At 48.4% G+C, this 26,864-nt stretch overlaps 1 protein-coding gene across 1 annotated transcript; it reads left to right on the forward strand.

Annotated features, from left to right (window-relative positions):
- The first annotated feature begins 6,812 nt into the window (after positions 1-6,812).
- Positions 6,813-9,330, forward strand: CST3 (cystatin C). The gene is made up of 3 exons (XM_054822395.1): positions 6,813-7,189; positions 7,703-7,816; positions 8,923-9,330. The coding sequence occupies exons 1-3, from the start codon at positions 6,866-6,868 to the stop codon at positions 8,998-9,000; spliced, it is 516 nt and encodes a 171-aa protein (XP_054678370.1). The 5' UTR covers positions 6,813-6,865; the 3' UTR covers positions 9,001-9,330.
- The last annotated feature ends 17,534 nt before the right edge of the window (positions 9,331-26,864 follow it).

The raw sequence follows: 26,864 nt of genomic DNA on the forward strand, positions 1-26,864 counted from the left end.
CTCTAGCCTTTGCAGGCTTCTCTGCTACACTTTGTTTCTCTGCTGTGTGCAGACTGTGGCCCAAACTTGGAAGAAATACTTCTTTATGGCCTGGCCTTTCTTCTGCACTGAGCAAACTTCTCTTGAAGCATCTGACCATTTCACTCCAACTTTAGAGCTTGCTGCTGGAAGAGATGGGAATGGACAGTACCCCAGCAGGCTGCTGGAGGGCCAGCTTCAGCACAGCACACAAACACACTTTATTTTAGATTTATTTTTAGCTGTGTGAAGTCACTGGTATTCTTCAGAAGCTAAGCTTAAACACGCGCTTTGTGCTTCTGATTGTATTGGAGACCAAGGACAGAATTAATTTTCTTGTCAGCTCTGAACCAAACAATTCCTAGGGAAGAAAAAAACATCTGGTAAGAACTAATGAATACAAATCTTAAACAGTAAAGCTATTTCTCCTGCAGGCTGAGGTGAACAAGGGCATAAGAAGAAGAATACAGAAGAAAAGGGAATGGCCGAATTATTCGTAGTAAATACAAGCTAATGCAGCAGTCAAAGGCACCAGATTGCATAAAATCTCTGGCGATAATTTTGAATATATGCTTTTGCTGTGCCAGCACTTATATTTCTCAGGGTAAAAAAGGATGATGGTGTAGGGGCTTTTTTTGCTAGCATCCCAAGTGCACCAGTACTTCACTTAAATGAGCATTCACTATCAATACCGTGGCTTCATTGCTTGAGTTGCACAATCTGACCATAACTGATTGCTTGCAGTTATTTGAAATGCAGCTTTTCTGCTGGCAATTACTTTATTTACTGCTTGCCTGTAAAACAATAATGCCTTCCCTTGTGGGCACAAAGGCAGATTAACATCAGTAATTACTAAAGCAGATGTTTGTATGTGAATACCCATTTCTTAGAGGCAGATTATCTTCCGCATTGGCGTAAGGGAAAGGGATTCAAATCCACCGATGCTGTCTTCCCACAAGTGATGTAAACAGCATGGGACTCAGCAGAGAGAGATGGGTAGCTCCCTCCACCTCACCTCCATCTCATAGCAATCACTATGGTGATAATTGTTGACCTTACTGAGATCAGTCCTGAGAACTGTTGACATTTAATTTCTAAAAGTGACTGCCAGTGACTGAACAGGGCTCAGTGTTACTCACACTTGCTTCCTGTTGGGTTTTTTTGTTGGTTTTGTTTGGGTTTTTTTAAATTTTTCTCTTCCCAAGAAATCTAGAGCTAAGCTTGCAAGAGAGCTCAACACCTAGGTCAAGGGCTAATGTTTCCTATTAGCTCTGTTCCCACTGAATTGCCTCAAAGGTGCACTCGGCCCTAAGTGCTAAGCTTATTTAAAGTAGACAGTCATTAGGTCCCTCCAGGATACTGTGAAGAGCAAAGAAAGCATGGTTGTGTCTCAGAGGGACTGGAGGGAGGGTCTTTACTAATCTGGTTGTACTGCCAGGACTGAAATATGCTCAGAGCAGCCCTTTGTTGCTTTTGAAGCCTGTCCTGGCACATAGTGTTTTTCAGCTGAAGAATCACCTTGCAGTCTATCCAGAAAAGCCACCCCTGGCTGCTTGTGGCGAGAGCTTGCCAGCATGTGAAGGTGTTTGTACATGCAGAAGAGATGTGGCCGTGGTCCTGCTTTGCTGGGGGCTTTCAAATCAGCTGCCTAGATTTCAGAGACCCCCTTTTTGAAGCTGAGAGTGAAGATAGGGCCCTGATTTTCCTTCTGTGGACAAGTCACGTCATTGCCTCCATTCCTCCCCTGAAAAAAAAATGCCTCTGCATGCCAGAGCAGGGAGTGGACAGAGGTGGGCTTCAGTCTAGAAGGAAGGCAGAGTCCGCCTACTTCTCCCACCATCAGTGAATATAAACTGGTATGGGATGGGTTCATTTCCATAAGCAGAGGGCACTCTTCAACAGCAGTGAAATGGCTTTGCCTTTGGTATTGAATCACTCTCAGCCCCATCTCATAAACTGCTGACTATCTTGCTCAAGAGACTTTCTGCCTTCGAAAGTGATTCTTTTACGAAACGTCTTCCTTACATCACCTTGTGTTAGTTACTCCATCACCTTGTGTTTGTTACGCAGCGCAGTGGGAGGAGAAGGGGGAACCATGTCAGCACCGCACCCGTCGCTGCTCTAGATTCACTTAGTAGGATGCAAAGCACTGACCTCAGTGTAGATTTGGCCTGCTGTCCCTCGGTTAAGAGAAACTGAAAACAGATGTTTAGTGTTCAACCATGCTCTCCTCATTGTTCCTGCCTCTATCGCAGTAATTACTCTCTCTTGAGGGTCATTCAGAGTTCAGCTCTGTGTAGAAACTGTTGTTCTTGATTAAAGAACTAGCTGATTTTTCAAACATCCTTGTCTAATTGTACTTTTAAAGGCATGCTGTATTCCGGAGCTTTTCAGTTAGCTACCGAGTAGAGACATCTATAATTGGTCCTTTGGATGTTAAAAGAGAGATGAGCGATGTCAACAGCAAGGGCAAGGAATGTAGCAGTCATCTGGAGAAACGAGTATGCCTGGTAACACAAAAAGTCACCAGTCCTGAGTGAAACTGAAACATAGACAAAAAGGTAGATTAAAATATATTGGATGTTGCACAAATGCTGTTAAACCAATCGTGTAAGAAGATACTAAAACTCTATTTTCTGGCTATACTGATAGCATGCAGTATTACAAACTTTTGCAATGTTATCATGAGTCTCCTGCTGCTTGGTATGTTCCTTAAATTTCCAGTTCCTTTGGTCATCTGGTTATTTGAGAATTTCTGGTTTATTTATATTTTTTAAAAAAACCACCTCTGATAGAGAAAAATAGTTGTGCCCTTCAGAAACAAAATGACAGAATGCAGTTTTGTTTCATGAACCAGGTCCACTTTATTCATCAATTGTAGAACATTATTCTTTTGCCAAGCCTTTTTTTTTCCTTAAAATTGCTTTGGTTCAAGTCCTGATTTTGAACTGGCAATAGTCAACAAATGCAGTTTGCTTCTGTTCTCATGGGTCTGCGGGGTCCGTCTGGCACTGCCCAAGCTGGAGAACCAGGAACTCCAAAGGGCAAGTTTCCCATTGCAGCCAATCTGCACAGCAGGCTGAGGCATGAACTGTGTCAAAGTGGGACTCTGTCAGCCCTCCTTTTGCAGAATAAATGTTGGTGCATCTGGTAGGAAAGACAAAGAGAAATCCTGGCACCAAAGAAACTCCAGGGTCTGACACTGCCGAGCACAGACCAGCTCTGCTTTCTGCAGTTATGTGTGTTCAACTGAGTGAAGCGCTGATGACTAAGAGGGCAACATGACGTTGACCAATGTGCAACTCCTTTCAGACATTTAAAAAAGCTGTCAGGCATCCACCAGGTCTCCAGATATGTCTCTGTTTTCCATGGGAGGGAGCAGGAATACCGAAGGACCAGAGGAGAGAACAGGGAATTTTGATATTGATGCCTGAGGACCATCAGTGCTCAGGACCTCTAGCACCTGGCTAACTCACTTGGCATTAAGGGGCAAAGCTGACTTCTGAGCTGCAAATCATAGAATCACAGAATGGTTTGGGTTGGAAGGGACCTCAAAGATCATCTAGTTCCAACCCCCCTGCCATGGGCAGGGACACCCTCCACTAGACCACATTGCCCAAAGCCCCATCCAACCTGGCCTTGAACACTTCCAGGGAGGGGGCATCCACAGCCTCTCTGGGCAACCTATTCCAGTGCCTCACCACCCTCACAGTAAAGAATTTCTTCCTAATATCTAATATATATCTACCCTCCTTCAGCTTAAAGCCATTACCCCTTGTCCTATCACTACATGTCCTTGTAAGAAGTCCCTCTCCAGATTTCTTGTAGGCCCCTTTTAGGTACTGGAAAGCTGCTACAAGGTCTCCCTGGAGCCTTCTCTTCTCCAGGCTGAACAACCCCAACTCTCTCAGCCTGTCTTCATAGCAGAGGTGCTCCAGTCCTCTGATCATCTTTGTGGCCCTACCCTGGACTCGCTCCAACAGCTCCGTGTCTTTCTTGTACTGGGAACCCCAGAGCTGGACTCCAGATGAGGTCTCACAAGAGCAGAGTAGAGGGGGAGAATCACCTCTCTCAACCTGCTGGTCATGCTGTTTTTGGTGCAGCCCAGGATGTGGTTGGCTTTCTGGGCTGCAAGCACACATTGCTGGGTCATGTTGAGCTTTTCATCAATCAACACTCCCAAGTCCTTCTCCTCAGGCCTGCTCTCAATCCATTCCCTGCCCAGCCTGTAGTTATGCTTGGCATTGCACGGACCTAGGTACAGACCTATCCCGCAGACTCCTTTGGGTTGACTTGTACCTGGAGAGGAAACTCTAAGTGGGGATCATTAGTGACCTTAAGTATCACAGTGATACAATGCCAAAGTGCCCAGTGCACTTTTTTTTTATTTAAAAGCAGGGTGTGGCAGACTGGACACTGCTGCTGCTGGCAATGGGATGGGTCTCCCCTGCCCATGTGGTGATTGTGGCGAGCAAGCCGCAGTCTTTGAGACCTTTCCCCCTCTCTCAAACTGAAGGTAAGCTTTGCCTCTAGGTTCAAAAGTTGGTGGTGTGAGCAGGAGGGCAGAGCGCGTTTCTAGAAAGCCTGGCTGCAGTGAGTGGGAAGGCGTTGGGAATTATTCCTTGGAAAATGTTCCTTTGCCTCAGCTGCAGCTTCGGGAAGCTGTAGGCAGTGGTTTGATGAGGAGGTAACTTCTTGTTGAAACTCCACAGAGACATTTCCCCACCTGTGAGGAGCCAGTACATAGGGCGCTTCCCAGGGAGAGAAGAAACCCAAGCTGAAGGTTCTGCTTCATAAAACTCAAGACAGAAACTTCTCCACATCTGTGCCCAGGCTGTTGCCTCTCTGGGGGGCAAGATGGTTCCTGTCTTGGAGAGGATGATCTGCCTGAGGAGGAGGATGAACCTTCTCCTTGCAAAAGGTGTCACCACCCCTCTCATTACTGAAGCAAGTCTCCTCTGCTTCCTCAGTCTTTTCTGCTGGAGTGGCTTTGTGGCATCATTTATTCATTGGGCCAGCAACAGACTGGCATGTGAGAAGAAACTGAAACCCTGGGTGAGGGCTGCAGGCAGAACAGGGCTGGCTGAATGGGCAGGCTGTGGCATCAAAGCAGAGGCGAGAGGGAATGCAGTTGTGTCGTCCTGTACCTCGCACATTGTCCGCTTGCAGAAATAACCATGAGATCACCAGGACCGTAGCGAGAGCTGACTTACTGCCTGCTGGCATGAGTTAAGCCACACTGGATACTTTAACTCCAATGAGGTGACCCAAGCAGGGCTAAGGCTTTGCTTGCTTGTTTGCCTGCAAGGTCAAAGCTCCCTGAATCCCAAATGCACTGGCGTTCCTTCTCATGGTGCTTCCCTTGTGCAGTAGTGTGAGGAACAGAACCCTGCACGTGCTGTGTGTGGCTGGTTGTGCATCTCCAGTGGCCAGGAGCCGGGGCACTGCTTGATGGAGGCCTGAGTTGGCAGGGTCAGCACAGCGTGGTGGGAGGAGACCGGGCAGGTACATTGGAGATGCAGTGACTGATTTAGGCCAGAGCCGGCCGTTCCTGTTGGCAGCAGTCACTGACGGTGCAAAAGAGAGCCTTTGCCTCTAAGGACACTTAGGTGAGCTCTAACCTTGATTTTTAAACTGATCCAGTCTGCATCCAAGGCCAATTAGGGAAAAGATAAATGGAGACAGACTCCGCAGCCGCTAGCAGCTCTGGCTCACGTCCCAGTACCCGACCTCTCAGTCCCCTCTCTGGTGCTTTTGGTGGTGCTTGTGCCTTTCTCTAGCTGTAGAAACTACCCCAACACCCTGTCACTGTTGAATTAGTTGCACAGCTTGATGCCAACTGCAGGGATTTTTCCAGTGATAACTCTTATGCTGGATATTGCTAGCGTGCAGGCAGCCTTTCCAGTCAGCGCACAAGCTCTTTTCATTATGAGGATATTCAGGCGCAAAATATCACCTTCTCTTAACCTAACAATTCCAAGAGGCCCTACATCTCACTTGAGCTAGCGCTCTCATGCTATATTAGGTCCTGTCTTTCCAAAGTTAGAATTCCTGTCGGGATGGGTGAGATAGGCTTGTGGTTACGAGAGGTGACTGGAAGTCAAGGGATCTGTCTGGGAAGCCACCCCTGCCACAGATGCCCCTCTGACCTTCAGTGAAGCAATTAGGGTAGATGAGGTAACACTGATGCTGTGGAGGCAGACATAGGAAATGACACGTGGTGTTTTGTGCCGGGAGCCACATTTGTAGCTTAAAATGCTCTGTGGTTTTTATTTTCCCTCCACAGTAGAGGGAAATAAGTGCTAGAATAACCCATGAGGAGGCAGAGCCTGGAAAAAGTCTCCAACTTCCCGGACCCATGCAGGAAAACATCCTCCTCCACCCGTACCCCTGTGGAGGTCTGTGGGCAGCTAGTGCCAGTGCCACGTCCTCACCTACCACCTGTCCCTCCCCAAGGGACAAGGGACATGGCGTGTGCTTCCACAAGCAAAGATGGCTTCAGGGCAAAGGCCTTTCCTCAGCGCAGAGATTTCAGGGGTTACTGAAACCCTCTTCTCCTCGCAGCGCTGGCCTTTCTGAAGAGAAAAGAGAGCAGCAGGGACTTCAGCAGGGAGCTTCTGCTCAGGCACCTTGCCCGACTATAAAGCCCGTCCCAGGGCACCCGGAGTCCCCTCACGGGGAAGCCTTGTGTGAGGCAGCCCAGGCTGGCCCTCGGGCTGCTCCTCAGGCAGCCTGACGGTGCGCAGGTTGGTCTGGGCCCTAAAGGCTGTCACTGTCCATCCCTACGGCACACTCCAGCTGAGCGGCCCCCGCTGCCAGAGGCTCCGTGTCGGAGGGAGGGGGCGGGATGGGGCGGTGTGTTTTGGGCCGCGGCCCGCCCCGCCCCGGCAGCCTTAAAATGGCGGCGACTGGCAGGCGAGCGGCAGACTGCGCAGTCATGGCGGGAGCGCGGGTCTGTGTGACGCTGCTGGCCGTGGCACTGGTGTTCGCTGGCGCCGTGCTGGGTGTCGAGGACCGCCCGCGGCTCCTGGGGGCCCCAGTGGAAATCGGCGACACCGGCAACGACGAAGGTCTGCAGCAGGCCCTGCATTTCGCCATGGCGGAGTACAACAAGGCCAGCAACGATATGTACTCCAGCCGGGTGGTGCGGATCATCAGCGCCAAGAAGCAGGTGGGTGCCAGGGCGGCTGGCTGGGCATCGGGTCGGGGGTGGTGGGTTTAGGGTCAGCCCTGGCACCTCTGGGGAGTGGCTGGAAAGGGGGTGTGAGGTGTTTCTTTGGAGAAAGAGCAGGCCTCGGGCTTGAGGGGTTGTTCAAACTGTTTCTTTCCATAGAAGGTGAATAAAAAAACTTTTTTTATAGCTTGGGTCTTGACAATCTGAATGTGCTTGAGTGCTCTGTGTTGTTGAAGCTAGTAACTTACACTGTTGATGAGTTAACACATGTCTCTGTTTACTAAGGAAGCTGCACTGTGAGGCTTGTTTACTGGGACTTTGTTTCCTGTTTTTGAAAGGGAACCAAGTCCCTCTTCTGACGAGGTTGCCACATGCAATCCCCTCTAGGCTTCTGGAGTCTGTTTGCTATCATGTAACCAGAAAATGGTCTGGCTTTCTGCTAGGCTTCTCTCAGAGCCCTTCTGAATGTGCTGCAAATAAAGCTGTTTCTGCCTACTTGTTTTGCTGCAGATTGTGTCTGGAGTCAAGTACATAATGGAAGTTGAGATTGGCCGGACAACTTGCCCAAAGCCAGCAGCTGATCTCCAGAGCTGTGCTTTCCATGATGCACCGCAGATGGCTAAGGTAAGCTCCAGACCACAGTGTGCTGGCCCCTGGGTTTCCAGCTCAGTACAGAGAGGTATGGGCAGTGTCCTCTGTCTGCCCCTGCCAAGATCAGAGACCTCATGCCTTTACACTTAACAAGATACCGCCCTTGCAAAACTTGTCTTGCTGGGTGATGGTGACAGAGAAGGCAGGGCCTCTTAGTCTGTTTTGTAAGTGGGGATCTGAGGCTGTAGTGCATGGAGGACTGTGTGCCTCAATCCTTTTAAAGTGCTTGTGGTCTGGATCATAAGAATATGTGGAGGAGACTCTGCCAGGCCTGCAGGTCTCCTGGCTCTCAGTCCAGTGTCCTGAGTCCCCATACAATTCCTCTTGTCCCATGGTGATGTAAACATGCTTGACTTGACACACTTCCCTGGGGGACTTGATTACTGTGAATAGTGCTTTAGGCTAAGCACTGATCCCAAGAGACAGATCACCCCTGTCCTCTGTGCCCACCAAGCTATCACACAGGAGTTTTCTAATAATCTAATAGCAGTGCTCTTTAAGGAGTGCTTTAGCTTTTCAGATGAGTGCTAAATACATCTGCCTTGATCTGGCCTCAGTCTAGTTCTTCTGTAGTACTTCATTACTTGTCTTAATTACAGTGGTAGACGTAGCTTCTCTGTGTACATGCCCTTTCTGCCTGCATGTATGAGAAGTGTAACTGCACACAAGCAATCCATTAAGCACCTAGCTAGAAGCTTGTGTCTACCATTACAACAGTTGCAATGGTTTGACACTTGCACATATGGATTAGCTGTGCAGGTGTGCTTACCTGTGCCTGAGAGCTTATGTTGGAATATTACCCATGCTGAAAGCTTTCCTCTGTGTGACTGGGTAAAGGAGGGAACCAGATCTTCAGAAGTGCTGACTGTGCAGCTTCTCTGCTAGTGTTGGAGAGAAATGATTCATCCTGAGCAAGCGCTAACGAGTCCTGTTCCAGAATGCTTGTCAGAGTCCAAATCTAGAGTCATGGAAGTGGTGTACATTCTGGATTGTGTGAGGTAGTAAATCAGTGTAGAACAATGGTTAATGACACTGTTTATGCTCTTAATCTGATAACTGTTTTTTCTTTCTCTCCTTAGCACACCATTTGCAACTTCGTAGTGTACACTGTTCCTTGGCTAAACCAAATGAGACTACTGAGCAGTAGGTGCCAGTAAGCCTACCTTGGTTTCTGCAGAGACCAGCAGCCAGTTGCTCAGATCTAAAAGGAAAAAACCAAAAGCAATAACACAAATTGAGATGGGCTTTATCAATGCCTGTTAACTACTTATGTATGCTTGTGCTATGCAAGTTAAACTATGTAACTTCCCTTAAAGCACAGTATGATTTCAACTTTTTCTTCTTTGTAATTACATGTTAGGGCAACTGTTTCGGTCTTCCTACAGCTTTCCCAATAAAGGAACTCCACATCAGAATTCTGATTATAAAAAAAACACCTTGGTATCCTTGTTAAGTAACTACTGTAAACATAAAAACTTAATTAATAATTATTGTGATGTGTGGTTTTTCTTTGAGCTTCTGCTGCCTTGGAGGGAGGATTTTCTTTTATTTGTGACCTGGTCTATCATACCCAAAGAATGGGGAGAGGAGTGTGGAGTCCTGATCACAGAGGAGATAAACCATGTTGTGTGTTGTTACCATCCTGTCATTCCTGCCCCCCCCCCCCCCAACTTGGTCTCTGGTTTTGAGTACGAGATGGACATCCTTAGCTGTTTTGACTGAAGAAACACTGCTTTTGAAAACAAAACATTACAGTATGCAACACTTGACCTTGCTAAGATTAACCAAAGCTTGTACTAAGGCTGTGATCATCAGGCATGGAGGATCAGTACCCAAGAACTGGCTGAGATGTTTCCTGTTAAACTCTGATGAATTTGTATTGCAGGGAAGTTGGGAATACTGTGCCTGCATTGGAAGGGATGGGTGACCCTGATACCCATAACCTACTTAACCTGAGGATGGCCTAGTGTAAAAACAGTGGGAAAGTTAGTAATTGGTGTGAAGTGGGTAACTGATAAGAAACATCATCAGCCAGTGTAGTTTTACAGAAAATGGATCTTGTCCTCAGATCTTGGCTTTGTTGTGTGAGTGTTGATGTTTCCCAGAAGCAGCCCTCTAAATCCAAGATACCTTGATGAGAGCTAACACAACCACATCCTTGGGCATGAGGGGGCTCAGAGCTAGTGAAGGAGAGCAAAACAAGAGTGACTAACCAGTAAACAAGCTTCTGATGAGTAGTACAGCTTCTTAGGAGGCCAGGTCTTGATTCACATTGTCAGGGAGATGAGCTGGTCACCTGACACTAAAGATCATCCAGGACGTGCTCATACCTGATAGGAATTATTCCCCCTGCTTCCCTACCGTCATTGTCCCCGTTCCTGCTGAGCACTGTGCACGAAGATGGCCTGCTTCTCTTGCCAGCCAGGTTAGTGACTGTGCAGGTGTCCATCTGCTCTGTCACTGGGTCGGTAGCCCTGCTGACCGAGGAAACCCTGGTGAAAGCTGCTCAGGTATCCTCACTGGTTGTTTTTCTAACTACTCCATTTGTACATGCTTATTCCCTGTTTTCGCAGCCTATTTATACAAGCGCCAGGCAGTGGTGAAGGGGCTCCATCGTGCTTTTGGTGAGTTTGCCCGTGTTTCCCTTTTATCCTCTTGGCTTGAGACCTGGATGGGTAATTTACTTGTCTCCTAGTAAGGAGACTAGGCAAGAAATGAGGATGCAGATGGACGTAACCACGCATTTTCACCACTTTAGCTGTGTTTATCAGCCAGCAGCTCCAAACAGCATGTGGGAAAAAGAGTGGCCGTGCCAGAGAAAATTAGAGTTCGGGTGTTACGAGCTCCTGAATTCAAAGGTATTGCATTTTCATGTTGAAATGTCAATGATTAAGGGCACAAATGAATGGCACAGATTATCCCATCCTCACAAGCTGCTGAGCGTTGGCCTTGGCGATTGTCTTTATGTGCTCTCCGCTCAGAGCAACTGCAAAAAAAAAAAAGGCTGACCTAATTTAAGTGTCTTCCACTGTGGGCTGTGTTATTTTGCATTTGCAACAGGCTAAGAGCATTAGTGGAAGTTCCCCTGCCAAAAGCATTTTGCTTGGCAGGTCTTTCTGCTTGACTGGCTAGGTAGTTCTGTCAGCTGAACACTGAGCCCTTATTTTTAGCTGCGTTTGCTGCCTGGCTTTTTCAAATGTTGGTGACAGATGTGAATGAGTGACCAGGGAAGTGCTTATTTCATGTTGTCTTTTGTTATGCTTTGTGTACATCTGGCAGATCAATTCTGGGGTCATGCTTCCTTAAACATAGGGAGGGTCAGAGCTTTACTGCTGCTACAGCAGCAGTACCCAAAGCTTTTTCCTGGCTCTGGGTCTCAGGGAGAGATTTAGGGCCAACCAGCTGAGAACCATAGCTCTCCATAACAGTGCCTGCACCTGCAGACCCATACTGACATGGACGTGTAGCTCCCAGCTCTGCAAAGCACAGCTGAGACACAGAGCTGTGAAAGTCATGATGTTTTTGGAGCCTGTGGGCATTACCAGTGTGCCACAGCTACGGCATGCTCAGTTGAAGACAACGGGGCTATATCCTCATTAGCGTGAACAAGGAGAAGTGTTGATCCCACCTGACCAGGCTGGCAGCATTCAGCCTAGCTGGCTTTTTTGAAGGGCATCTTATATGTGTGAGAGTCTCTGATAAAAAGCAGCTTTTACCACAAGAACTAAAGAGCCCAGACAGTGTTGAGTAATGGGGTACAGGTTGCCTTTGGCTCTTTTACCTTATCTGGGACCCTCACCCACGCACCTCCTCTGCCCATGGCCTAGGACCTCATTTAAGCTTAAGTCTGGGTCCCCTGTCCCTGTCTGAGCTGCATTAGATATGTCCTTGTCTCCAGCCCTGGCTACTCCATGGACCTTGGACCTGCCTTGTAGCTTTGTCTCCAGCCCCTTTTCCTGCTCCAGACCAGGCTCCCTGGAGGAACCCTGGTCCTGGTTCATCCCCTTGCTGTTTCTGGGGCTGTTGATGGATCCCTGTCCCACCCAGCTCTACCAGCCATGCTGAGACCCCTTGGGACCCAGTGCTGGGGTCCCCTTGGCTTCTGGCTAATCCCCTCCTTGTGCTGCTCCTTGCGACATGTCCCTGTAGGGTCTTTCTGAGATCCTTGAAGCTATCGACACTGCTGTCAAGTACAGACACTTCCCTCTGCACACAGCCTAAATTGCAATTTTCTGCAATTATGAAAGCAAATGATCACGTGAGGATCCAGGTCATGCTGCAGCCCCAGGGCTGGGCCACCCAGTGCTGTTGTCACTGTGCATGTGCTCGGGTTGTACAATATTGCTTAGCCTAAGGCATGGAGACCTCTTAGTGAGTGTTTGAAGATGCTAGGTTGTTTGTATTCATCGTTAACATACAGTGCCTTAGAATCACTGTAGTATGGATCCTTCAGGAGATCAAATTTACTGATCAAACCCACATCCCATTTTGAATCTTGGTGCTTTATCTCCTGATGACGACACCAGAGAGGTAAGACTTCAGATCTCTTTCCTCTCAGGACACAATGGTGATCTGGAGATCATTTCCACAGGCTTGAGCAGGAAAGTGTCCGAAGTTGGTCACTGCTGATGGTGCTGGGTCCCTCCACAAGTCTTGTCACCCAGCTTTGGTGGTGGCCTGCTGGTGAGAAGGTGGGAGGGCAGGTTCTTGGGTCTTTCCAGACTGCATGGTCCCAGGCTTGGCAAGGAGGGGTGAGGAGGCCTCTTGGTGCCTGCCTGGCTTGAGTGAGAAGAGCAGCCAACCTGCTGCTCTGCACTGCAAATCCCTCACGAGCCTCTCCCTGCTGTCCCACTCTGACGCGAGGCATGGCTCAGTGTGGTGGTGGATGCTGGGGCAGGACCTGGGTCTCGAGGTGATGCTTGCTAAATCCTCTCTCCTGTGTTGTTAGGGTGGCATTGCTCAACCGCTGTGAGCTGGTTGGCTCCTACTGTAGGATTTTGCAACAGGGAAGAAAAGGAGAAGCTCAGCCGCTCATCTCCATGATAAACCACTGCATGAGTGTTGGGGTGTGTGCTGGGTGCTATTTCTGACCTTGCTGGAGGTGGGTGTGGGTATGTGCCTGCATAGGACTGACGATGGGGAAACCTTTCTGTGCTTCCAGCTGGAGAAAACCCACCAGTGACTCATGATGCCCTCATTGTACTGTGCCTTGCTGGGAGACGCTGTCCCCTCTTCCCCACCAGCTGAGAAACATCATACCATGTGTCATGCCATCTCCATCCCTTTTCTTTTAAGCACCCTGGGGTGGTCTGGCTCTAGCCAGAGGCCGTCATCAGCAAGTGAAGGCATCTCCCCCCTGTCCTTATCTCCTGGCCCGTGTCTGCAGGCAGGTAGCGCTGGAGGTGGCTCTTGCCAACAGGCATCCTGGCTGTTCACAGCAACAGTCTGTAGGGGACACTGTGTGGCAACATCACTTCATCCTCTCCCCTTCACCTGGAGAATGACAGGAAAAAAACAAAAGAAGATTAAAATAAAATCTTGGTGTGTAAACATTGTATCAATTAAAAAAATAAATAAATCACCTGAGCAGACAGGAACCAATATGAGTGCTGAAAAGTGAAACTTTCTCCCTAACAGACTCTTCTGAAGTAAATGTGTGCATGTAGTCAGCTGCAAGATGACCCCATAGACAAGCCAAACCCAGCAGGATCCTCTCTGTCCTCCCGTGGAGTCCAGGTACCACAAAGGGCACTTCCCTCAGCTGGAGAAGAAACCAGGGCTCAGGCCTGGCCAGGAATTGATTTTGTATCTTGAATATAAAAGTTAGCAAGAAAAGAGTGGTTGCGGGTGAAGTAGTGATGTTTACAGTAAGCATCCCCCTTCTCCTTGTCCCAGGTTAAGTCCCCTCATCTGTACAGGTGAGCAGTGGTTTTCTTCCTTCTTATGGGGCCACAGAGGGAAGCCCTGACATCCCTGGAGAAAAGTTACCATCTCCAAGTGCCAGAAGTGGCTATGGGCAGCTTAAAACCTGTGGCATTAACATCAGCAAAGTCTGAATCCTCCTTGTTCCCAGTAACATCACCCAACCTTGACTGTGGGGTGGGAAGTGAGATTAGTGCTGTCACCCTCAAAGGCTTCCTGTGCAGAGACATCCTGCCCTCACTAGTGATGAGGGAAGCATGGACCACTTCTCTCTGAACATCTTCAGCCCTCTGTTGTCTCCTGATTGAATTGCCACAGTGATGAGTTCTGCCAGGCTGCAGATTGCTACGTGACAGAGAGAAAAATGAAATGCCACCCTCCATCGCACAGCAGCTGCAACGGCTGCAGGGCTGGCGAGCATCTCTCTTCGCCTGCTGTTTGCTCCATCACTCTGGTAGTTCTGGGTTGACCAAGGTGCAAGATGACCTGTGCCAGGACCCATTCTAAGCAGCTGCCCGGGGAAGTTGCTACCTCTGTGTACCAAAGGCCAAAAGCACAGTGAGCACAGGAGCATCAGGAGACTTTCACGATTAGTGAGCCTGATGTTAGCTTGTTGATGGCCAACCAAGCTGGATAAAGCCACCCATGCTGATGAGGAAGAGGCTGGAGAAAAGTTTGGCTAGGCTTTTTGGATGACTTCACAGCCACGCTAGTTCTGAGCATGTCTTCTCCGGAGGAAAGGGGGCACCAGAGCCATTCGAAAAGATGCTCTTCACGTGACACATTGCAGCTTGCTCAGGTGAAGCTGAATGTACGAGCTCCGGTTGTGCAGAGGTGCAGTTTGGTGAACTTGGGGGTCACAGGGCCGGTCCCAGAAGATACATCTGGGAACTCTTCAGGAACAGGCTCCCCTCAAGAAGAGCAGCAGCCTATAAAATGAAATTAGCTTTGGACCTCTGAGCATGGCTTAGCTGGGTAGGTTGTCTAATTACACTGACCTTCCCTTGTTAAACCTCATGGGACTTATTAAGATGACTACAGATTTTTAATTATCTATTTTTCCTCTTTTCACTGCTTTCTGTGTTAGCTAGTAACATAGTTGGAAATGTTTTTCCTATTCAATCTGACACTTTGTCTGTCTCTTGCACACCCCAGGTGGCTCAGAGAAAATTATTTATTCTGCAAAATGATGAGAGAATAATGAAACGTAATGTTTCCACAGTTCTGATGTGCTTTTTGCCCAGTTGCCTTGCTCAGAGGCTTTTGAACAAAACTGGCTCCAGGATTTCACAGTTTGATAGGAAGTCAGAGAACTGGCAAGACACTTTTTGCTCTGTGCTGTTTTAAACTACTCTCTCCCAAATACAGCAAATGCTTCTTGCAGATGCTTGTGCTGGGAAAGCAAGAAGCAACGGAGTTCAGATATTAGAGGAAAATGAGCACAGACACACTTTCAGCAATCCAGTACAAATCAAGAGCTCTCAAAAAAATCTCATTTTGACCCCTCGATTACCACCTCTAATGCAACTAAAGAAAGCCCGAAGCCTGCACTCACTGGGGGAGGCAGCTGCTGTAGAGAAACCCAGCCTGCAGCACAGGACGGTAGAGCTAGATGTTTAATCCCTGAAGCAGATATCATTGGGGTCTACTGTGCCTGGAGCCGCATGGGGGGATTCAGCGTGGTTTGTGCACACTGTGGGACAGGCTGATGTGTGGGCAGGACTCACAGGAAAAAGGGATGGTCTGTGCTTGGGTCTGGTGAGGTAGGATTCGCCAGGGAAGAGCCACAGCTGCTGTAAAACAATTTTTTCCACCTCATCACAAAGATCATCGGCTCAATGTCAACCGCAGAGCTTGTCTCCCCCAGTAGTGGGGTGAAGGTGGGAGGAAAAATGCCTGATGGGTTTTCAGACCCTTTGTTGAGTTTGGTGCTGACAATTGGAAAAACCCCTGCATCCTCTGGCTATCAACACAGCCAATTCGATTGGGAAGTGGTGAGAGTGAGGAGTGAGGAGTGAGTGAGAAATTAAACATTGGCCCCAGACTGAGATGTTTTGGTCACATTTCAGATACCTACCACATTTTACACTGAGTGCACTGAAATTAACCTGTGTCCTGGTTTCAGCTGAGAGGGTTAATTTTCTTCACAGTAGCTAGCATGGGTCTATGTTTTGGATTTGTGCTGGAAACAGCGTTGATAATACAGAGATGTTTTTGTTCTATGGACCTGTTGTTGTTGAGCAGCGCTTACACAGAGCCAAGGCCTTTTCTGCTTCTCACACTGCCCTGCCAGCGGGATGGCTGGGGGTGCACAAGGAGTTGGGAGGGGACACAGACAGGACAGCTGACCCAAACTGACCAAAGGGATATTCCATACCATATGATGTCATGTTCAGTTTATAAGGAGCTTGGGGGAAGAGGGGCGGGGGGGGCGGTGATGTTCGGAGTGATGGCGTTTGTCTTCCCAAGTAACCGTCACACATGATGGAGCCCTGCTTTCCTGGGGATGGCTGAACACCTGCCTGCCCGTGGGAAGTGGGGAATGAATTCCTTGTCTTGCTTTGCTTGTGCGCACAGCTTTTGCTTTACCTATTAGACTGTCTTTATCTCAACCCACAAGTTTTCTCACTTTAACTTTTCCAATTCTCTCCCCCATCCCAACGCGGGGGGGGAGTGAGCAAGCAGCTGCGTGGTGTTCAGCTGCCGGCTGGGGTAAAACCACGACAACCTGTTTGTCCTCAGAAGAGGAAAAGCAGTCAGTGCTTCACTGTGTTTGGGGCTAGGAGGGGAGAAAGGAAGATGACGACATTGCCTCCCCAGATGTTGGCTACCTGGAGAGCTTCCAGTCAGGACCAACTCTTGCTGTGCTGTGCAGGGACAGGATGGGGAGCACCAGGCTGGTGCAAAGCAGTGGCTCAGGGATGTGGTCCCCAGCATCTTTGACCATCCTGGGGGTGATGCTCATGGCAGAGTCTGGCATAGAAGACGATTTTTGATCTAAAGCAATACCGTGCGCCAAAGTCAGCTGCTTAGAAATAAGCCTGCCTCTGGGCCTGCGCTACTAGCTGCATGCCAGCCTGAATGTTTTTTTTTCTCTTATTTTTTAAAGGGGTTTGGAGAAATCTTTAGCGCTTCAATTGTCCTTCAAGCACTTAAAAGCAGAGGTGCTTCCTGGGCACTGCTGAGAGGAGACCCGCAAAAGGGCTGTGACCTTGGTGAGCTTCCTCTCCCATCCTAGTGCCAGTGGGGCTGCACTGACCTGGCTCAGCTGGAGAGCAGGGACCTGTCCCAGGGATGACTCCTGTCAGTGAACCCAGTGAGCAACTGAGGAACTGGCATCTGCTCCTTCACCCTGGCACTGCCCAAAGCACACGCAGACAACGCAAGAGCTGTGTCAGGATGTCTTTCTGTCCACGGGGGCTTCCAGTGCCTGGAACCAGCAGTGGAGACAGCAAAGGATCTCACACTGAGATGGGCTCCCAAATCCCCCTGAAATCACAGGGAGTTTCTTGGTGATAGCTTTTCATTGAATCTTGGGTTTAGTCGTGTGAGGAGCTATACATCACCTGGAGTGATGCCTTTAAGCACTTTGGTTGCTCAGGCACCTTTGAAACCTTCATATGGTGCCAAAGTACCTGCTGTAAGGGGAGCAGGGCACTGCAGAAACCCTGCTTTAGTCAGCAGAGAGGTATAGACCGGACCTTGGTCTGAAATACTGACACAGGCAAGAAAGCTTTTTATTTTTATTTTTACTTTTTTAAAAAACTTTATTTTTATTTTATAGGTGAAGTGACTGAGGTGTTGAGGGAATATCTACCTTTGGGGAATGTGCTGTGTGATGGGGGCTGCAACCAGCCTGCAAGCTGCAGATGTGGCCAGAACGTCACTTTGCTGACATTTGGGTTGCTCTTTCCTGGGTTTGATCATCACCATCCACATTTTCCTGGGGCATCTGTGTTGTCTTGTGTAAGATGCTGTCTCACAAGCCCTCCTGAAGGACAGGTGACGTCTGACCATTGCATTTGTGTCTCCCAGGACTGGAAGCGATAAAAAAGGCACCGCTGCTGCACAGAGGCTGGAGGAAACCCCACTCACTCCTTCTTGTGGTCCAGCCTAGGCTCTGCGCTGCACTGGGGTTGCAGGGCCCTCTGTGCTTCCTCCTGTTTTGGGGTGGGATCCTGCCTGTGAGAAGGCCCCCGCGCAGGTGCAGCATGGCAAGATCTCACTTGCAGAGTTGTCTGCTCTGAAGAGATTAGCTTCAGGGAGATGGAGTGCGCAGGCTCCCTTTGCCCATACCCTTGGGGAAACACCCCCAGACCCCGTTTTCGGAGAGTGGGACTGGGACAGAGGGCTGCTCTTGGCTGCACACCCCTGGGCTGGGCTGTACGTGACTTTCCCCATTGGTGATTGCTCTGATGTGCTTGACATCAGGTTGCTGGGGAGTGCTCCGAGTGGAGCCTGGGATGGGGCTTGTTTGGTGGCTATTGCCTCCGGATGAGACGGGCAGTGAGTGGAAGGTGGTGCTGTGGTCCTTCCCTGCTCTTGTGTCTCCACTGATCTTCAGAAGGGTGATGTGGCATGCTTAGCAGGGAGGAGCAGGGCAAGAGAGGGAATGTATAAATTTTAGTAGAGAGAAGTGGTCCCAGACACCTGGGGCCAAGTAAACCCTTCCTTTCCCCAGTGTGGAGCTAATGCTCTCACCTCTTGCAGCCTCGGACATGTAACCTGAAAGCTTTCCACAGGGGGTCACCATCTCACAGGGGATGCAGGACTGGGCTGCGGACAGGAGGAAGGCTGGTTTCTTATCCTTAGCACAGGCGAGGCAGAGCCAGGTGTCTGCCACAACCCTCTCCCTTATCCCAGCAGGTACGTGGTCACCTCCTTCCAGGTGCCTCCTGGAGGAAGGTCTGATACAGCCTGCCTGAAGCTGCGTTTTGCTTTGATCACAAGGGCACGAGAGGGACTGATGCTGCTTCAGTCAGGCCCACAAAATCCTAAATGTCCCAAGCAGACACTCTTCACCTATCAGCACCTATTTTTGCAGCTGTTTGCCTGGATATTTCCATCACCAGCAGATAAAGCTGCTACAAGCATCTTGTTTCCAGGTGGTCCTTAAACTGAAGGAGATTATTTTAATTTCACCCTATCTTCTTGTCCTGCTTCTGAGGATAATTAAGCTGTTTGTGTAGCTGCGAAGGACAAAAACACATGTATCTGCCCTTAGGTGGGGAAGGGCATTTATCATTTTCCTTGAGATCAAGATAAGATACTTCTGGATTCTTTGGTGCTTCTGAGTTTTCTCCCTGTCTTTTGAGGAACACTGATATGAATGTGCATGTCCTACACAGCTGACACTGTGTACGCCCCAAAGCTTGTTCTGTGCGTGTAATCTGGTGCTCAGCACCCAGCAGCCCTCGGAAAGGCACAGCGTGTTGTGAGCACATTCCTGTTCATCAGCCCAGACTGGAGCAAGGAGGAAACATCTCCCCACCTACGTTCCAGGCAGGCAATCAGCCACGCTTGCTGGTTCAGAGGCATGGTTTATCTGAGGGACATCAAATGCCAATGCAGTCAGCAAACTCCTCCCCTGGCATGCATTAAGACCGCAGAAGCAGACCGGAGCAAACAGAGGGCCTCCCCGTTCTGCCAAAAATCCTCCAGCAGCTCCAGTAGCACCTACGGCTGTGACAGCAAAGGGCTGTGTACCATGAGCCGCCGTTTGCATGCTGATGTCATGGCTGGATCAGACAGAGAGGTGGGACATGGAGCAGGGAAATGCCTTGTCCTGCGCCTCCCCGCTGCTCAGTGGTGGAGGGGCCTGTGCACTCATTTTTTGGTGCTGAGTTGTTGAGTGATTGTATGTGGATTTGGTTATTTCTTTTTGCTTTGTGATTTCTGTTCATTTTGCAATAGAAAATGAGTTTTGCTAGATAGCCCAGATGCGACAAAAATAGTTGCAGAGCTTAGATCGTGCCTCTGCAAGCACAAGTCCTGAGGCTGTGTAAGCAAGCGTGAGAACTGGGATACTGAAATACGTGCATCCTCGACCACAGATCCTCCGCTACCCTCACACCCGGCAGGTGCTCAGAGAAGCGATCAGACACAAAGATTGACAAACTGAATTTGCAACTATTGCAAATCTTGTACAGATACCAACATAGATGTTTCTGGCGAAGGGCTATGAACGTTCCTGAGTTCTGCTAAAGATGTTACACCGGGGACACCTCATTGTGATTGGCTCCTCAGGAAAACCAGGCTCTACATAAGAACATATTCCCTTCTGTTGGTGAAATAATTGGCTGTTTTTCAATATGTTGCTGGAAGAAAAGAGACAGAAACTGGATGTTTATCCAGCATGATCAATAAACTGCAGGAGTTATATTAATGACAGATTAAATTAGTTTAGTGATTCTTCAGATCTCTGGCCTAATTGAAATGCAGTCTATTATGCTTTTGTAGAACTTTGCATTGCTTTCCCAAGAACAGCCGCTGACACGTGTCACTGTATTGCTTGTAAATACTGGAGCTGCTGAATACCAGCTTCTCGTACAGGCAGACCCTGCAACAAGGGGAGTAAACCATTGACTCTGCAGACACTGAATCCACCCTTGTTGATGCCAGTGGCATTTAGTCCTGGCAAATAAGCACCAAGTGGGAAACTGTCTTTGTGCTGCCCCAAACACGTTTCAAGGCCACGTGCAAAGCCAGCAAAAGTCGTATGCGCACTTCTTAGTGTAATTAGTGGTAAATGTCCTCCCCCCTAGGAAATTATTGCCTGAAAATTAGATGAGATCTAGAGGATTCAATTTATGTAAATACCTGGGATTGTCCCATGGATTATTAAAATGGAACAACAAGAGCCTTACTCTAGTTGGCTCTTGGACCCCTCGGGCTATTAGATTGCATAAATCTTGGCTTCAGAATTGAAATTAGCTCCCTTAACTGCATCAGCATAAACCAAGCATCTCGTTTTCTACAAGCCTTTTTTTAAAGATGGGCTGAGATTAAATGGCTTGCAACTCAAGCAGATATAAAAGGCTGTGTTGTGGCAATGCAAATGATGTGATATATGGTATAATTGGGATCATTGTGCAGAAGAAATGAAAATCAGGATCATTTTTTGTTTGCTTGCTGCTTGCTTTCTTGCTCCTGGGGTATTGTGCCATCAATTAAGAGCTTATTTCTTCCCTGTGAGGGTGACAGACCCCTGTTTGAGGTGAGACTCGGAAAACTGCAAATGGTCTTGTATCAAATGCAAAAGGTTGCGAAGGTGCAAAAATTAATTGGGAGTACTCGGATGGTCCTGGCCGTGCCCAGGTCAGGCATAGGTAAATTCCTCATTTTCTGCTAACAGCCAGCTGGAATTTAATGAGGCGATATGTGACTGAACGCAAGATGTTGAGTATGGGACGAGGGGGTCTTGGTAGCACGACACAGCACCGGCTGCGGTGCTACGAGGACAGTGTCTGGGGGAGCCAGGATGTGCCTTCCAAGCCCTGCCGTGGTCGTGTTGGAAAAGTATTTGCATTTTTGGAGTCTCGAGAGAGCTCTGCGGCAAGGTCCTGCTCTCCTCAACACCTGCTTGGGGAGGTGGAAGGCTACCTCAATTACTTCCCTGGAAGAGAAATAGCTATTAAACAGCTGCTGAAAGTTTATACTGAGGGTTGTCTTGTCATCAGCTGCCTCTCAACCATAAGTTACTGCGTTTGGAAAGAAAGCTTCAACAAGAGCAGATAGACTGATGATTATGTTATCTACTCTTCAATTTAAGGAGAAAACAATACAGTGAAACTGAAGGAAACCTTTTGGTTTCTGTGCTTAGTAACTGAGTTTGTTTTGTGCCTGACGTGGGCGACTTCTCTTGCTTAAGACCCGCATGGCTCGACGCTTGGTCAAAGCCAAGGCTGTACTCTGGGGCCATCTCCAGAGCAGGAGGAAAGCATCTTTTCATGCCTGTCTGAAGACGAAGACTGGAGCAGCGAATGGAGTTTTTTTGTCCCCTTTTGGATTTGATTATGTGCTGCCATTGCTTGGAGGATTTGGAGATCTGAGGCAACACTTAATTCACTAATGTGAGTTCATCTCAGAGTAACCTGACTTGAATTATCTGTTCTGCTCTTAATGAGTTTAATGTTATCATAGGTTATTTTTGCTGATATATGCTATATTTGTTATTATAAAGTACCACAAAAAATTGAGTAAAAGACCTCCAGACTGCACCAAAAAGAAATCATTCTGAGAATGAAGGATGTCTAAGGATGGTTTCTGGTTACTTGGTTCTCCTAAGCTCTTGACTTTGCCTTGCACAGCAGAGCCCAACACAGGTACTAGTGGTTTCCCAGCCCTCTGTGTATTAAAATAACACATTATCTGGAGGGGGATTTCAGATGGTGCCTTACATGAGGATTTGTTCTTGGAAACTGGGATGCTCCCAGCCACCATGGGTGACTAAAGCTCAGATCCTGCCATTGTGCTGTGAGGGATGGAAAAGGAGGCAGTGGGGTTTGGGGGATGTTTACTCAAATTTGGGAGAGGTTAGAATGGGGATGGTAGTGCCACTTTTTCTCCCTGCCTGCCTGCCACCACTCCTGTAAGGATGCGGTGTTGCCTGAACTATGTTTATTTGTAATCCTTCATAAAACTCAAATAACCCAAACATCACAAAAAGTTTTTAATATTAGTGCATTTCTACTTGTATTAATGGGCTTTGCCTTAACTCAATCAGAAAAGCCTCATCAATGAAAGTGTTAACATTGTATGCAAAATCTTCCCAGTACCTATCCCTTTTTGTGGGTGTCACATTCACCCTTCCACCTCTGGGTCCTTCGACCGGGACTTCAGTCCGAGTCACATGGAGAAACTGGGTGTTCACAGTGACTTATCCTGAGATCTTGGCATGGAGGAGCCTGAGAGTGGTGGTGGGTTTACTTTTATATATTTTCTTAACATTGTCTGCTCACATGCTCTTACGTGCTCACTCCAGTAGTGACCACTCTCTGAGCACTGTGGGTTGTGTTTGTGGACCTCAGGTATTACCCTTGCACGCAGCTGGCCTAGCATCTAGAGTCACAGCTAAAAGAAGTCAAAATCAGTTTGGGCCAAGCTGTTCCCTGAGATCTTGCACTGTCAGGGCAGTAGAAAGCTTGTGGCCTTTTACTAGCAGTGGCACAAATCACATTTACTGGGCTGCGCTGGAGCTGGAATAAAATCTTTCCAGGCTTCCATCCCTGCAGGCCTGAACAAAGTGTTTTGGCAGGAGCTGGGGGGCTGCCAAGGAAAGATGAATGGCTGGTCCTACGAGGAAACTCATTCCACATTAATCTCACTGCTGCAGAGTAACTGGGACAGTGAGGTGGTGGATGAATCAGGAGAAAATGGATTGCATGCACAGTGATGTTCATGGAGCAGGATGAATCCTAGCCTGCCCTTTTTTGCACAGGGGAAGATTTTTGTCTTCTGCGTGTTTCTATGGTGCTATGATATGGCCCCAGGTCATGCATATCGGTGAGGTGGTTGGGCTGGAGCACTTGCTCTGTGAGGTTCAGCCTGGAGAAGGGATGGTACAGGGGGATCTAAGAGCAGATCCCCAGTACTGGGCTCTTCACAGCAGTGCATAGTGGGAAGATGAGAGCGCGTGGGCATAGACTGAAACAAGATTTCCCCATGAGGTCAGCCAAGCACTGCCATAGCCAAGCAGTGCAACAGAGAGGCTGTGCGGTCTCCATCCTTGGAGATGTTCAAAACTTGACCAGGCAGGTCCATGAGCAACTTGCTTGAGCTGGCCCTGCTTTGAGCATTTCATGGGACCAGAGGTCTCCAGAGGTCCCTGCTAGCCTGCATTAATCTGTGACTCCAGCTGTGAATGCCATGTTTCCAAGGATATGATCTTTGGTGCCGTGGTTTTTCTGGCCCTCCTGCAGGGCAAGGGCTATGTTTTATCCTGTTTGTGAATGGTAGCAGTAGGTCCGTACACGGTATGTGTTGCATGGCCATAGGCTGTTGTGTGACTGCTGTGCTCTCCTGCTCCCCAAGAGTCTTAGTGGGTGAAGGAAGCCCTGTTCAGAGTTTGTGACCTTCAGGATGATGTTCTGGTGGCTAACGTCTGACTTCTCCACATTCACCCAAAAGGCGAGCGTGCAGGTCCATGTATTTCTGTGTGCTGCAGGGAACAGGCAGGTCCACTGCGGGTTTTACAAGGTCCTTTGTTGGTGCGGAGGTCTGCACGTTGGACAGGTTGGCCTGTGAGTGGTTCTCAGCTTGGCAGAGAGCCTTGGTGGAGGTGACAGGGAGCCAAACTGCTTCCCAGGGGACAACGTGTCCCAGAACACAGGACTGGGTCTTAAGAGACTCAATTTTATTTTCTGGACATACTGCTGGATTTTTGGGTGATCCTGGGCAAGTTGCTTCATCTTTCTGTGCCTCAGTTTCCCCAGTCTGTAAAATGGTGATAATAGTGAGGTACTCCCTGCCCACTCCCTGCCCCCCCCCAAAAAAAAAAAAAGAAAAGAAAAAGGTCCAAACCCATTTGAATACATTTGAGGAGATATAAGTATTCAGTGCTGTGGTTACACAGGAGCTGAGCTCTCATTTGTTGGGGCAATTTTTAATTTGTTCTGGCACCTGAGGAATAAACAGCCTCATCATAATACAAGCAATTTTCAATATTTGCAGAGGAACATTTTCTAACTCTCTCAGTCTGACCCTCATGACACATGGGTCAATTTACTACTTGGAGAAATTAATTGTGCATCGGTGTCTTTCTGCCAGTGTACAAAATGCTATGATTATGTATGAAGTTCTGGAAAGAACCATTGAAATATAATGATATTAAGTTTCCCTGAAGCAAGCCCACCTGTAGAGTTGAAATTTTAGGATCATTTTTATTAGAGAGTGCTGCTGATGCCTGGACAATTTTCAATGAATATTTGACTATAAATTGCTGAGATGCTTGCCTCATTTTCCTGTTCGAGGTTTTCCAATTCTCAGTGAATTAAAAAAAAAAATTATTAGAAGATAGACTTTATTCAATCCCCTTAAAGGAAAAGAATCATTTCAGGCAGAGCAGCGTCTTAATTTTCCATAAACTGATGCAAGAATTTAAAATTGGTTTTTTGTATTGCATTTTTTGTTTTATTTCAAAGTTTTCCACTGAGCAAGTTACCAACATCTGCAGTGCACATGAGACCATGTGATTCATTACCTGAAGAAGGTCTATGCTTCTGAAAATCTGCTCTAAAGAGGTTTGAATATTGAGAAAGCAATAAGAGCTAGTGAGGAGTCACCTTCCTCCTTATCCTGACTAGGATGCTACTACAATTTTTTTTGGAGGGGTCTCTCCAGCCAGGAGATGCTGTTGGAGGGGCTGTGAGACAGCAAAGCAAGGCTTGGCCATACTGGCCTGGCTGTGCGTGCAGATGTTTTGGATCCTGTATGCTTGGCAGCACCATCAAGGGGTGTTGGGTACACCCAGACCTCTGATAGACTGGCCAGAGCTGCCGGGGCACAGGGCAGACGTACAGAACATGTAACACGAAAGGCATACGTGCAAATGGTTAGAGGCAGAGTAATGTGCGTGTGTGCGGGGTGACAGCAGGATGGACACGGCTCAGATGCTGCAAGACCTTGTCCTGGGGTGCAGGTCTGCTCCCTGCTGCACAGCTGAGGCTCAGCCAGGGGCTGGCAGCTGGGCGTTGGGGATCTAAGGCTGCAGCCTAGCAAAGGGACCAGGGACGGTGGCAGCAAAAGCCGTGAGCCTGCCTGCGGCAGGGATGAAAGAGCAGGAGTGTAAAACAGGGAAAGCCAAGAGCTGTGCTCTCCTGCCATATTTCCCACTGCTTGGTGGGGCTGGCTATCCCCTTACAGCGAAGTGACTATCACTCTACCCCCGTTTTTTTTTTCAAAGCCATGCAGATAGGTAGAGAGGACAGGCTGCTGCCAGCATGTCGTTTCCTCCCCAGCTGACTATTGTTTTCTGCCTTGCTTTTCAAAGAACGCATTATTCATTCCTTTTGTTGCCACCAAATGTTGGCAACCAAGGCAGGCCGGGAGTGACACCTCCCTGACAGCCTGCAGAAGCATCGGGTGTTTAATTGGCCGCTTCACCCCAGGATAAATAAACCTTCAGAGCCTCAGCCTCGAGTGTTTAATCAGAGGAGTTAAATGTTTAGGGGATTGGATCGCTTGATCTCTTTGCTTAGAAGTTTTCCTGCTTCTTCTTGACGAGCCAGACATGCTGACAGTTGGCAGAAATCTTAAGGATGGTTGTGCAGAAGAGAGCTGTAGTTGAAATGTTTTTTTCTGATTGATACTGGAGGCTATCGAATGAAGAAGTTGTTGAAAAATGGCAGTGTGTCACCTCTCTCTGACACTGGCTTTTTCCCCCTGAACATGTCCTTCTTGGCACAAGGGCTGTGCTTCCTGCTTATGGGGAGGAATGACCTTCCCATCAGGAATCCTGGAAAACCCAACCCAGCCATGCTGCTGCGTCCTCGCAGGGTGATGGATGGGAGCAGGAACTCGCAACCTGCCCACCTTTTGCTTTTCCCTTTCTGCTCCTTGTTTGGCTCCACGTCACTCCCGTGCAGCAGAGCAACTCCAGCAGGAGAGATGTGGTCATGGACCACTGCCTTGGGGAAAACTTAGATGTTGCTCTCATGTGTTCAGGAAGGAAGTTCGACAACACCATACCCAGGTGCGGAACTGACCCCGAGCCACCTGCATCGCAGAGGAGTGAGCTGTGGCAGAGCCCAGGAGCATCCGCAGTGCAGCGAAGGGAAAGTTCACTGCCCGTATGTATTTCCTTGTATCTCTCGGTGGGAAGGTTTTCTCTGTAGCTGATGTTAGAAATGCCCCAGTACAATTGAGTGCAGGCGTGTTTGGGGAGTGAACCCCCAGACAGCTGTCGGTTGGATCTGGCAGAAGTCTTCTTGAAAGCAGAAGTTTGGTGGCACAGTATTGATTTCGGGTTATTCAATTTTTGTCTTAATAAAAGTGATAGCCTTTGGATTATGGTGTTCTTAAGTCTCCTCAATGCAGAGGGCAGTCAGAGTGTCAGCTGAGATGAGTTTAAAAGTGTTGTTCCTTTCAGGCCTCGCGGAGT

Source organism: Grus americana, chromosome 3, assembly GCF_028858705.1.
Source record: "Grus americana isolate bGruAme1 chromosome 3, bGruAme1.mat, whole genome shotgun sequence".
Lineage (NCBI taxonomy): Eukaryota > Metazoa > Chordata > Aves > Gruiformes > Gruidae > Grus > Grus americana.

Bases quoted from the DNA above. Each gene is read 5' to 3' on its own strand.
- CST3 (XM_054822395.1), top strand. From the start codon at position 6,866: ATGGGGCGGTGTGTTTTGGGCCGCGGCCCGCCCCGCCCCGGCAGCCTT. The intron at 7,190-7,702 runs GTGGGTGCCAGG...GTTTTGCTGCAG, and splicing joins TCATCAGCGCCAAGAAGCAG to ATTGTGTCTGGAGTCAAGTA. The intron at 7,817-8,922 runs GTAAGCTCCAGA...TTCTCTCCTTAG, and splicing joins ATGCACCGCAGATGGCTAAG to CACACCATTTGCAACTTCGT.